The sequence below is a fragment of the Felis catus genome, chromosome A1 (genome assembly GCF_018350175.1).
Source record: "Felis catus isolate Fca126 chromosome A1, F.catus_Fca126_mat1.0, whole genome shotgun sequence".
In the NCBI taxonomy this organism is placed as follows: domain Eukaryota; kingdom Metazoa; phylum Chordata; class Mammalia; order Carnivora; family Felidae; genus Felis; species Felis catus.
Genome location: NC_058368.1, coordinates 206,191,020 through 206,204,867, shown reverse-complemented (window position 1 = coordinate 206,204,867; position 13,848 = coordinate 206,191,020). Strand labels below are relative to the sequence as shown.

At 38.7% G+C, this 13,848-nt stretch overlaps 1 protein-coding gene across 3 annotated transcripts in view; it reads left to right on the top strand.

The window, feature by feature from the left end:
• Window positions 1-13,848, top strand: part of C7 (complement C7) — a 56,511-nt gene that overhangs the window by 23,100 nt on the left and 19,563 nt on the right. For all 3 annotated transcript variants that reach the window (XM_019811479.3, XM_019811484.3, XM_003981508.6), the window contains 5 exons: window positions 710-880; window positions 3,321-3,564; window positions 5,700-5,810; window positions 9,411-9,577; window positions 11,824-12,052. In XM_019811479.3, the coding sequence (XP_019667038.2) occupies window positions 710-880; window positions 3,321-3,564; window positions 5,700-5,810; window positions 9,411-9,577; window positions 11,824-12,052 (922 nt within the window). The remainder of the gene's footprint in view (window positions 1-709; window positions 881-3,320; window positions 3,565-5,699; window positions 5,811-9,410; window positions 9,578-11,823; window positions 12,053-13,848) is intronic.

Below are 13,848 nucleotides of genomic sequence, written 5' to 3'. Positions count from 1 at the left end.
CAACATTTATATTACTTGCCAGCCCCCTGTAGGCATTTTATTTTGACACTTGATCTAGGATAAAGTAAGGGATAAATAAATGATTATCTTCTTCATCAGTGCTGGAGCTGTCATGACTCTGTTAGCCACATGTGACTATCCTGTTGCCTGCTTCAAAATTCTTGTGGGATGGCCTTTTCTTCTACTATCTATCACAGAAAAAAAATCCAGTTTCAGCATTAATTAGAAAATTATAGCTACTACTGGATCATATAGAACATTCCCAAAGTCCAAAAGATCTACATGCTTCAGATCACCGATTTGCATTTCTGTTCCCTTTTATTAGATGAAAAATCAAGAGCCAAGTGCTTTTCAGTTCTCTGTTAGTATGGTTTTGTTAATTTTCTGACTTCTGGCCTAGATGTTGACATTAAACAAAATGGGTGATGTTTGTACACAAATGCATTCTGTGAATCACTTGGGATTACCATTACTGAGACCATGTCTCCTGCTTAACGAAGAATAATTATAGAATGGACTCTATTCCTTATATTTATATGGGCCTGGTCACCATGAGAGCCACAGTTGTTTTGTGTCAATGAAGAGCTTTCTTTTTTTGGAGAGGATTGTGTAAAGAAAGTATTCACGTTAAAGGATCCATGGCAAAAGATTTTGGGTTATACCCAAGGCCTTGATTTAGTCACAACAAAACTTTTCATTTTCTTTATAGGTGAAGATAAATAATGATTTTAATTATGAATTTTACAACAGTAGCTGGTCTTATGTAAAACATACTTCAGCAGAATATACATCATCTAGTAGGAAACGCTCCTTTTTTAGATCTTCAGCATCTTCTTCGTATAGTCATATTTCACACAGCAATGAAATCCAAAAGCAAAAGGTTAGTATGAAACATGAGTTAACTTTTCCATATTTTACTGCTTAAGTATTTCTAACATTAACAAAAGTGTACTTACCAAAAGGATCAGCTTTCATTTTTAAATTAGGGTAGTAGTATCTTCTTCAAAGAGACAATGTAATATATTTCCTTAAGAGGTAACATTGTATCTTGTCAATTCTCTTGGATAATATATCTATTAATACTTTGTCTTCTTTCTTTCTTTCTTTCTTTCTTTCTTTCTTTCTTTCTTTCTTTCTTTCTTTCTTTCTTTCTTTCTTTCTTTCCTCTATGACTAACCTTGGGCTGAAACTCACGACCTCAAAGTTAAGAGTTTCATGCTCCACTGACTGAGCCAGCCAGGCGCCCCTATACTTTGTTTTTCTTATTAAAGTATTTGTTCTTATTTGAAAATCTTAAAAAAGCATTACTTTCAAATCTACTAGTTAAAATTTTCTTAAATTTCTAATTTATGATTGCTATACATGATTATATGTGTTATAGAATTGAAAAAATCCTGTTAATATATGTTTTCTAAACAGTAATGCTAGAATCTTTCTTAGAAGGTGCATAAAACTAAAAGATTTTAAAACACTTTGTTACTTTTGAGATACCACATTAAAAAAATGTTATTTATTTATTTATTTTGAGAGAGAGAGAGAGAGAGAGAGAGAGAGAAGGCATGTGAGGGCACAGGGGTAAGAGGAGGGGCAGAGAGAGAGGATCCCAAGCAGGCTAAGTGCTGTCAGCACAAAATTGGATGTGGGGTTTGATCTCTCAAACTGTGAGATCATGACCTGAGCTGAAATCATGAGTTGGACGCTTAAGTGACTGGGCCACCTAGGTGCCCTGAGATACCAAAATTTTTATCTGAGGAAGTTAAAAATCTTATTTTTAGAAAGTTTGTTGTTTTGAGATACTAAAATTTTTATCTTGGGCAATCTGAACAGTTGAGATGACTTGTACTAATTGATGTATACCTACTGCTGATGAATTTTCACGTTGACCATCATTCAAAATCTGCATACTTCATCTCATTCTTGAAGTCAGTAACTTGATTAATAAATCACAGGGAGGTATAAAGGAATATTGATTTTGTTTGTTTTGTGACTAAGAATCTGACTATGGGAATAAGAATTGTATAAACATTTATTGTATTTGTATTATTGTTCACAGAAATGAGGATTTGATATAAGGTAGATCTGTCTTGGACATCATTAAAAGATGCTTAGGAAGTGTTTCAAAAACCTCATATCCACTACTGGGTATTTACCCAAAGAATACAAACACTAATTCGAAAAGGTAGATGCACACCTATGTTTATTGCAACAGTATTTACAATAGCCAAATTATGGAAGCAACCCAAGTGTCCATTGATAGATGAATGGGTAAAGAAGGTATACTATATATATACAATGGAATATTACTCAGGCATAAGGAAGAATGAAATCTTGCCATTTGCAACAACATGGATGGATCAAGAGAGTATAATGTTTAGTGAAATAAGTCATTCAGAGAAAGACAAATACCATATTATTTTACTCACATGTGGAATTTAAGAAAACAAACAACAGAGGCGCCTGGGTGGCTCGGTCAGTTAAGCGTCCGACTTCAGCTCAGGTCATGATCTCATGGTCCGTGAGTTTGAGCCCCGCGTCAGGCTCTGTGCTGACCGCTCAGAGCCTGGAGCCTGTTCCAGATTCTGTGTATCCCCCTCTCTCTGCCCCTCCCCTGTTCATGCTCGGTCTCTCTCTGTCTCAAAAATAAATAATCGTTAAAAAAAAATTAAAAAAAAAAAAGAAGAAAACAAACAACAACGAAAAGAGACAAACCAAAAAATCAGACTCTTAACTATAGAGAACAAACTGATGGTTATCAGAAGGGAGGCAGGTGGGGGGGATGGGTGAAACAGGTGATGGGGATTAAGGGGTGCACTTGTGATGAACACCAGGTGGCATATGGAATTGTTGAATCACTATATTGTACACCTGCAACTAATATAACATAGTATGTAAATTACACTAAAATTAAAAAAAAGCCTCATTATAAAGTGAGGAACCATAGTATGAGATATAAATTATATGTTCACCTTACCTATAAGTCATTGTCAATGTATACTCCTTAGGGACACATTATTTTATATACCTATTTGTGAGCTTGTTTAGTAGGGAATGAAGATGATGCTTTTTTTCTAGTTGAGATTTTAAAGGCCATATATGTAAGAAATTACGTATCACTCAGATATTCCTATTTGGCATTCCAAAAACTCTTTAGATTGCTTCAGGTGAGTGAGCCCAGAAAAGACCTCATCATGCATCAAAAATAAAAATTCATATAGTTTGGGTTGGAGGTGGCAGTTGATGGAGACATTGAACAGGAAAGTAATTTCACTGACTTTTTATCTTCAAACTAAAACTCCTTTTATTCTTCCTTCTTCCCATAGAGTCATCAATTGTTGGTTGTCCAGAACACTGTGGAAGTGGCTCAGTTTATCAATAACAATCCAGAATTTTTACAACTTGCTGAGCCCTTCTGGAAGGAACTCTCCTACCTTCCCTCTCTGTATGACTACGGTGCCTACCGAAGATTAATCGACCAGTATGGGACACATTACCTGCAGTCTGGGTCCTTAGGAGGAGAGTACAAAATTCTATTTTATGTGGACCCAGAAAAAATCAAAGAAAGCGGTAGAGTATTAAAAAAATTTATTAACTGCAAGCATTGCAGGAATTTTAATGGGGGAAATAACATGTAGTTAGCTTAAACTTTTAGAGATTTAAAGTATGACAAATAGAGATTAAATTGCAAAGGAATCCAAAGTGGTGTGAATCCATTATAATCTACTCAAACTCTTCAAACTGCCTACTCTTTTGGCTAGTACCCTGAAATGTGAGATAACCATCATCATTACTGGCTGTCTCCAGGAGGTATTGATTGGATTTTTAGAATACTTTTTAATGTTATCCATTTCTCAGCTTAAGTAATATTCTTTGAGGAAAAGCTAATAAGGTATTATATTTCAGAAATCAAAATGTTTTAAAGAAGTATTTTATTTACCTCTGTTCGTTGCCACTCACATTCCTATAAAAAAAACCTGCTCTGGATATCACAAGTTTGCTTACTACCTAATTCTTATGGCTTGAATTTATTGGATGCCTTTCTTACAAGAGGCAAGTTTCATGTTAGCAATGATCCTCACCGCTACCCAGAGAGATGGCCACTATAATTCTTGTCCCACAGACTGAGACATGGAGAGTCAGTGTTAGATAAGACTCACCCACGGGCATATGGGTTGTAAGGAGGTCTAACTTGCTCCCAAGTCAGCTGAACTTTTTCCTTATGCTATGTTGTTGCTAGAATGGCCTGATTTTTGTTAGAATCAGTGCACACCATGGAGTTCATGATTTTTTGGACCCCATAGTAAGAGGACAGTCCTCACCATGTGTCCCGATGTGGGAGGGTAGAGGGTTGTGTCTTAGTGTCCATTCCTTCTCTCCAAACACCTTTTGGCTGGTTTACTAATATTCCAAGTCAAACCTACTTCTTCACAACTTTGTCCTTCAGCTGATGTCCACACTTCCTTCTCCATTCCAAATCACCTCTTCGGGGTCTTTCTCTTCAGTCAAGGCTCCCTTACAACCTTGGAGGAGAATAACACTTACTACATGAGATTCAGAGGAAATCTTGTAACCTTCCCTTGTGGGTGAATTACAATATTTTTCTATGTTTCCATTGGCTTTTTTTCCCCCAATGGGCTTAGTTTTTTTGTTACCAGTTAAGATTTAACTAGAATTTGAACTTTTCTAACTTCCCTGGTTGGAAATGATGTATAAGCACAAGTTTTTTTTGTAGCAATGACAGGGACAATATTTCTTTGGAAAATTAATCCAGCAAGTGGCTTGATCTAAACTTAGTTTCACTGCCTGCCAACCATTTATTCCTTAGCACTTAAAGAAATGGGGGAGAATTTTATTAAAGCTTTCCAATTTGGTCAAAGCATATTTTTTAAGTAAAAATTTTACTCTTGAGAAGTTTCTGTCCTTCCTAAAAGTTCTAACTGAAATATAATCAAAACTCCTGAGATGTAATAGATCCCCCCCATTATTCCTTTAAGAAATATTGAGATTATTACAACACAGTTGGCAAAATTATATAAGAAAAATATATTTCCACACTTATTATTTTCTATCCTTCTTTAAAAAATGCATTGGCAAAACTCCATTTGATAATGAGTAGAAATTGTTACATTCTGAGGTTATGAGTCATGGGAAGGAATTGTTAGAAACTAGAGATAGTAAACATATTAAAATCAAGAGATTGAGGCAGTAGACCTGAGGTTTTAGGAATTAATTACTATAGAATCAGAGCCCAGCTTTTGGGGTTTCCAGTAGGTGGACTGGGACCATCACATGTCTACTTTTATCTGTTTGCTTCATACTTGAGAAGCTGACTGTATGTGGGTCAAAGATATCACTGTTCCGGGTGTTCCTTCCACTGTTTCATGTAGAAATCACCCCAGTCTCCTCTCTCTGATCCAAGATAATAGAAGCCAAAATTTGCTGAATCATTTGAAAGTAAGTTTCAGACACATGATGCTTCATTCCTAAGTGTATGCATGTACGTGTTATTTTGTTTAATAACAAAAAAAATATATTCCTTTTTCTGACCCTTGATCCTCCTACAGCACTTGAAAATGTCCCTATCATATCACTCTTGATTAGATGGCCACAATAGTAGAGTATCCCTATCCTCCCACCTAGCTGCATCTCAAAAGACGTGTTTAACAAATGCAGAAATAAAACCTTTAAAACTTTTCCCTCAGGTCTTAGTTCAACAGATATAAAGACATGTACTTCATCAAGTTTCAAATTTTTGTATTCGTCATCAAAGGGCAAATGCAAGGAGCTGGAAGATGCCTTAAAATCAGATTCAGGTAAATAAGAAGGGGGCAATTTGCATTACAAGCTTAATCTCCATCCCTCTCTCTTGTGGTTAATTCCTGGCCTCAAGGTCCTTTGAAATTTTATCAGGTGTTCTATCTTGTGTTTTTAAAAATGTATTTGGTTGTTTTTGCCTCTGCTCTCTCTTTCATATGTCATGACAGTGAGACACTGCCATGGAAAGTTCACTGGGTATCTCCTGTGCACGGTAGATGTGTCCTCAGCATATACTACCTTTTCCACCTGCAGTGACAGTTGGCAATCCAGCCTAGAAAAAGGACACCAACAGGAGAGATTTAGTTCCACTCTGACATGGATGCTCAGATGCTGCTGCTGGTGGTGGTGGTGGTCGTGGTGATGGCAGAGGGAGTGGGGAAGGTGGTGTGCTATTCTTTGAGTGATTAGAAAGGAACTGGAAAAAAAAAACAAAACCTGATTTAGATTGTGTCTAGATGCCCTGTTAAGGAATTTGGATTTCATTCTGGTAACAAGGGGGTACCATTAAAGGATTTAGTACAGGAAGTGATTAAATGAAAGGTTAAAAGATAAAGTTGTAGAGAAAGAAGAGGGACTGAGAAGGGATAATCTGACAGGATAAGAATCAGCGAAGAGGTGCCTGGCTGCCTCAGTTTGGTAGAGTATGCAACTCTTGATCTCAGGGTCGTGAGTTTGGGCAAAAAGCCTACTTAAAAAAAAAAAAAAAAAAAACAACCAGAAAAGATCAGTAACATTAAAAATAAAGGAGAAAGAGAAGTCAATAAAGAGAAATTCTAGACAGAAGTTAAGTAAGAGAAGGGCTGGAGACTGTTCATTGAATTTGGTGATTACAACTTAACTTGCCTTACAGTGAGCTTCTTAGTGTGGTAGCAATGGACTGAGCAGGTACTAGAGCTTAAATTCTCGGTGACAGCATAAATTGGGGCAAAGGTGAAGACTGACCCAGATGCCAGAGTTCTTACTGAGGAAGTGGGGATTCTTGGGATATTGGCAGATGACTGTAGGAAGGAGGAAGACAGAGGAATGAAACCAGGTGTATGTACTCATTCACTTCCTTCATTCATCAACTGTTTATGGAGCCTGTGGTACATGCAAGGATTTGTTCTAGGCACTGGGGTACAAGCAGTGACATGCCGGAGAAAATGCCTGTCTTCGTGGAGTTGGCATGACAGAGGAGGAGGACATGTTTTTGTTTTTGTTTTTAAAATTTTTTTTTAAGTTTATTTGAGAGAGAGAGAGAGAGGGATAGAGAGAGAGAGAATATTCATGAGCAGAGGAAGGGCAGAGAGAGGGGGAGAGAGAACGAATCCCAATCCAAAGCTGATGTGGGGCTCGAAATCACAAACTGTTAGGTCATGGCCTGAGCCGAAATCAAGAGTCGGACACCCAGCCGACCGAGCCACCCATGTGCCCCAGGAGGACATGCTTTTGAAAGAGATGGAAATATCGTGATCTGGAAATAAAGATGAGTGGGAGCTTTGGGAAGATAGAGACATCAGTTATCAGCTGGGCTGGCTACTGGAAGCTGCTCACTGATTTTATTTGATGTTGTGTTTAACGTACACATAGCACACATAGCTAGGTATTATTCATATTCTCATTATACAGACAGGGACTCCGAGTGACAGAAAGATTGCCCACGATCACGTTTGGTAAGCGGCAGACATGAGATTCAAAGGCATGATGTGTGGCTTCACAGTCTGGGCTCCTGATTGTCGCACCATGCTGCTTGTCTGGGGGAAGAGGGCCAGAGGGAGCAGAGAGCTCCCTGAGGTATGGAGAGAGAGGCTACAGGCTTAAAAATAAAATTAAAACGGATTTCTCAGAATCTGTAATTCATAAACAGGTGTGCCAGGGCAGGTGGTGATTTCTCCAACTTTACTATACGAGGGGATTACCCGGGAAGTTGTTAAGATGCTGGTTCCAAGGCTGTCCTCCCAGCTGTTCTCTTAGCGGGTGTTGAAGCTCAGAAATGTGTAGTCACTCCAGATGATTCGGCTCTGGGTAGCGGAGGGACTGAACTTAGTTGTGATAAGCTGCCTTAAAAGGGTGACTATGTGCATATCAAAACCAGAGCTAACAATGACAATGAGGACGCACTCCAGCAATTTGTCAAAAACACCGGGCTTTAATAATTTCTTTTTTTTTAAGTTTCTTTTTTTTAAAGTTCATTTATTTATTTTGAGAGAGAAACAGAGAGAGCAGGGGAGGGACAGAGAAAGAGGGAAAGAGAGAGAATCCCAAGCAGGCTCTGCGCTGTCAGCACAGAGCCCGTCTCGGGGCTCCAACTCACAAACTGTGAGATCATGACCTGAGCCAGTCAGATGCTTAACAGACTGAGGCACCCAGGCACCCTAGGCTTTAATAATTTCTGATAAATGTACAGTTTTTGAGTTTGCAGAATTTTACGAAATTGCAAATTTTCATTAAAAGAAATGAACTAAAGATCACCCCAAATCTGGTTTGCAAGTTAGGAATTTCCAGTCATGACCAGCATAAAAATCAATTACAAATGGAGACAAAAATATTTCTGAAATTATAAGGCACTTAAATGCAGAAAAGAATTTAATTGGTATTTACTGTTTAGAACACTTTTCATGTGTTAATGTATGCCTGTTAATTAATAGCTTTTTTTGCTTAGTTAATATTCCAGATGCAATGAACTCCCCACATTTATTTTTATTTTTATTAAAACATTTTTTTAAATGTTTATTTTATTTTTGAGAGAGACAGACAGACAGACAGAGAGTGTGAGAGGGGTGGAGTCAGAGAGAGAGACACAGAATCCAAAGCAATCTCCAGACTCTGAGCTGTCAGCACAGAGCCCTATGTGGGGCTTGAAATCACAAACTGCGAGATCATGACCAGAGCCAAAGTTGGATGCTTAACCGACCGAGCCACCCAGGCGCCCCTAGCTGAACCATTTAGAAACACATTCCATGATGCTTCATCCCAAAATATATATTTATTTCCTAAGAAATAAGATAGTCTCCTGTATAACATAACGTTCTTATTATACTAAGAACATTAAGAATATGAACAATAATTCCCTAATATCATCTACTGTCAGGTAATGATTGTGTTTTTCTTTTCTTTTTCCTTTTAATAGATATTTTTGAGAGTCGTTTCAGATTTACAGCACAATCGAGCAAAAAGTACGAAGAGTTTCCATATACCCCTGTCAGAAACTAAGGCCTCCCCACTCTCAGCATCCTCCACCACGGGGGTGCATTTGTTCTAAGTGATGAATCTACGTTGACATATCATCATTGCCCAAAGTGCATAGTTTATGTTAGGGTTCCTTCTTGGTGTTATACATTCTATGGGCTTGGACAAATGTATAATGCCATGTGTCTACCATGATAGTGTGATGTAGAGCAATTTCACTGTTCTAACAATTCTCTGTGCTCCAACTATTTACTCCTCCCACCCACCACTGCTGGCAATCACTGATGTTTTCATTGTGTCCATAGTTTGTCCTTTACCAGAATAGGATGGGTTGTGTTTTAGTACTTGAGAGACATTTCACTTTTTGATTCTTCTCTTTGTTTCCTTTGTGCATCCTGACCTATTTCATTTGATTTCTCCTCGTATAGGAACTCAAAGCAATGTTCTGCGAGGGAACCCATTTGTCAGGGGGGGCAGTTCGGGCTTCGTGGCTGGCCTCAGTTTCCTGGAGCTGGACAATCCTGCTGGAAACAAAGAGCGATATGCTTCGTGGGCGGAATCTGTGACTGGTCTTCCCCAAGTCATAAAACAAAAGGTACGTCCTGCTCTGTTGAAAGCACACAAAGCAGACATGTTTATTCGCATTGGGAAAATGAGATTAAATCAAGGTGGTTAAACAGAGACAGCTGTAATTAGCATTTTTGTATCCCAATTATGTTTTGTATAGCAAAATGAGTGCATACATAATAATAAGAAACAGAAGATTCATTATCTTGCATGTCCATATTTCAATTGTAAAGGTTAAATGTCTTGTAAATCCCAAGAGAAATTAGTAACAAAATTTGCATTTTAAGCTTTTGACCTGAATTTGATTATGTTTTCCTTGGTCTCTAATTCAGAGGAATTATAGATTCTTGCAAGAGGAAGGCATTTAGGCTTGTCTACTGTCTCATCAGATCACCTTTGTTCCTCTGGCCATGGCATGTAGGCTCTTGGAGACATGTAAATTAAAATAGAACAAACCTGACTGGCAGAATTTTAGGATGTTTTATTGATACAGTCACTTCTGTCATAATGCTACGTATGTGTTCCTAAAATCAGACAGCTAGACAGAATTGCACAATGAAGACCCCCTGGCTTATGGGGAAAATGGATTAAGGACACAATACTCAAAAACTTGATCTATGACACTCATTAAAAAAAAATAGGCATCAGTAAAAACAATAGTATAGCTTTGTATGTGTTAAATTGTTAAGAAACGCATATATATTAATGTAGCACAATTCTTAGAAAAAGACTTGAAGCTTGCTGGGTGCTGGGTGGGTTAGAGCCTTTGAATTATTGGGAAGTGGTAGGAGGAGAGCTGCCAGAGGACAGATAGTTCCTGCATCAGATGTGGATGGGTGTAGTATATTACACAGGCGGTGAACTGCATGGATGCTTGAAGTGTGTGTTTGTGTGTGTGTGTGTTTTGTGTATTCCTATGTTGGTTCAGTTGTGTCCACTTTTCTGGGTTCACCTGGTTTTTCTTACGGATGAAATTGTATGAAATTTGTGATATGTTCATGGTGTTCCCTAACACATCCATCCCAATGGAACAAATTTACCCTTTCAAAACAAGTGCTATGGCAGAACTGATTCTATGATCTATTCTTTGTCATGGGAGTCAAGAAATGTCTCAGGTGAAACTTGACTTGGACACATTTTATAATCCGCCCCCCCCCCCCAAATTACAAAAGCTTCTTAAGCACCCTCCCAACACCATATCCACCCATTTGCCTCTAAGTAAGGGTAAAAGGAAGAGGCCAGTTTTCCTGGCCTTATCATATATCACGTTCTTATCATAACGTGCCACCATCAATATTCACAATGACCTATTTTCAATACCAGTGCCCCGTTACAAATCTTAAAAAATTCTAAGTTGTTGATTAGGGAGGATCAGACATTCCTTCTCATTCTCAACTCTGCATTTCTCCACATAGGACTGTCACTATCATAGCTGTGCTAACTTATTATAGGTATACGTTCACACAGTGCCATCTAGTCAGTTCTTTTATAATGCAGTGTGAGAGAGTTTGGGCAGAGATGGAGGGAGATGTGGCTGGGTCTGTAAGTTATCCTCCTACTCCAGTGGTATGCTGTAGCCAGCTCAAGATGGACCCTCATAACAGCCAAAGGTGCCTATCTCTTCCCGACTCCATGGTCACTGGCATCCCAGTGGCAACCTGAAATCGGCCATGGGAAGAGTAGTAATACTGCAGAAATTGGCAAATGCTACAAATCAGAGCATTTTTGTTCTTAGGAGAGCAGATTGTTAAAGCTTAGCCAGCACATCTAGGGGCTCCAAGCTGCTTTTCATCAGACATATTCAACACAGAGAAGTAATGTCTGTCTGTTTTAAATTTTGTCAGGAAGAAAGAGTCATGGTCTCTGCTAAGAGACATGTTAAGTCTCTTAGAGCTGGGTATTTAATCTTAAATTTAATTGCACTTGCTTCTTCACTGTAATTTAAGTGCATTTCCTTTTCTTCTGCCCTCTGCAAGGGTAGAAATGTACTTCCTTCAAAATAAACTTTCAATAACTAGAAAATGAATGTCCTGTTGGTTTTGAAAAATTTTATGCAAGATACAAAAAATATTCCTTCCCTGTTCACTCCTATTTTTCCCTTTGTCTTGCAAAGAAAATGAATTGCTTTCTTTTTATTTGAACAAGAAATAATTGGAATTAAGATGAGAGTGGCTTTTGATTTTTATTTTAATGGAGATTCAGCCTAAATGCCAGGAGAAAAATATTCTTGCCTAAAACCCTGATTTACTGACCATGATGTCTTTATCTGTATAGCTGACCCCTCTGTATGAGCTGGTAAAGGAAGTACCCTGTGCCTCTGTGAAAAGACTATACCTGAAGCGGGCTCTTGAGGAATATCTGGATGAATTTGACCCCTGCCATTGCCAACCTTGTCAAAATGGCGGCATTGCCACCGTCGAGGGGACCCAGTGTCAGTGCCATTGCAAACCATACACATTTGGTGTGGCTTGTGAGCAAGGAGTCCTCGTGGGAAATGAAGCAGGTCAGTGTGCTGAGTTTTTGCTAGTTATGCTGGACACTATGAAAAAGGAATCACTCTTTTCTGCTGATCCCTGAGATCATGCTTCTTTGTGTATTAATTTAGTGTCTCCCTTCCTATTGCACTTCTGGGTTCTAGCAAGGGGGTTAAGGCCCTCTGCTGTCTCTGTTTTCTTGTCTTAATGAATAGACCCACCATGCCCTCCATTCCCTGTTCTCCATTAGAATAGATTAATGCCTAAAACACGTCTCTCTTTTATGCCATAGTCAGCTCATTGAGGTTTTGTCATAACAGGTCTGTGCAGCTAGTGTGCACATGGCTTAACCTTTCCAATCGCAAGCTCTTTGAAATATCTCTATTTCTATTTTGTATTATGTTTTATCAATCAATTACTCACAAATACTTTCTGAACATCTGCTGAATGTGCTCAACTGAAGGCTTGGTGCTTTAGAGGCACGTCAGTTCACACAGAACTATGTGAAGTTTGACTTTATGAGTAGACAAAGTGTGGGACAGTTTTGTATTTATTTATATGCCTCTCTCCTCTAGAAAACTCATTTCTTAAGGTCAGGGCTGTGATTCCTTTTTTTTATTCCCAGAGCCCAACAAGGCTTGATTCATAGAAGTCACTTAACAAATGTTTGATGAATGAATGAATACATGACTGAACTATGATTGCTTGTAGACAAGCGTCAGGAAAGCCTCCTTGCCTCCAAATGTCTTCCCAAGTAGCCTGTCTGGTAAATTGAAATTCTACCATTTTGATTTCATTCCTTTGTGGCTTGGATTTCCTATTATTTGATAAAATGGAAGTTCCCCCTGCTGGTAAGGATTGGGGTAGCGATCATAATATATTAAGCTATTGTTACCCCTGTTAATATACTCAGAGGACTACTTTATTAACTCAATTTCTAATTATGGAAGAAAGTATAAGGAAACTCATTGGAAGATATAACCACATTAGTTTAGTTTTGGTGTGTATGATACTGAGTGAGGGGTGGGTGCCGAGTGGAGGAGAGACGGATGTAGGCTACACGATAGAAATAGGTAAGGAGCAGTAAACAAAACCATCTATCAATTGGAAGTAATGTTTCAGGAGCATGGTCTCTGAGATCTGTTTGTAACCAGGAAAGCCAAGTTCTTAGAATATAGTGCAAGTTCTCTCTTGCCTACCCCAAGGTATATGATGGGGGAAAATTCTAAAAGCACCGCTGGTCATGAATCGGCCCTGAGTTGGAAGGTGGCCAGGCTGGGTTGAGGAAGTGCCTGCAGACTGAAGGATGTTGACAGGAGGTAAAAGCATTTCTCCTTCTTATGCATTTCCTCATTTTGCACAGTGCCAGCTCTGAGGTTGGCAGTCTGGAACCCAGTAGATTATGTTCTTCTCATGCCCAACCATGGCTTTTCCAATAAAAATGTTAACAATAGGAACTGCTGTAATGAGAGGAGCCTGGACTCGGCCATAAGACCATGTTGCTGTCTGGACAGGACTCTTGGCAGCCATTGCAGCACTGGACATGACATTTAACCCCCTTGCCTTAGATCCCATACCTATCAAGTGAGAATGGTAACAGACTTCCTGCCCACCCGGATTCATTCTTGTGAGAAGTAAATGAATGGCATGAGGTATGACAAAATGCTCTGAAACAGTTCTAAAATAATAAACAAATTTAAGATATAATTGCAAGAAGTTCGTTGATGCAGCCTTAATATCAACAAACCCAGTCAATGTGCAGAGACATTATGGTCATTGAAGAAGACCTCCTGAACAGAGTGAAGGTAGTATGTGCCCAGACTGT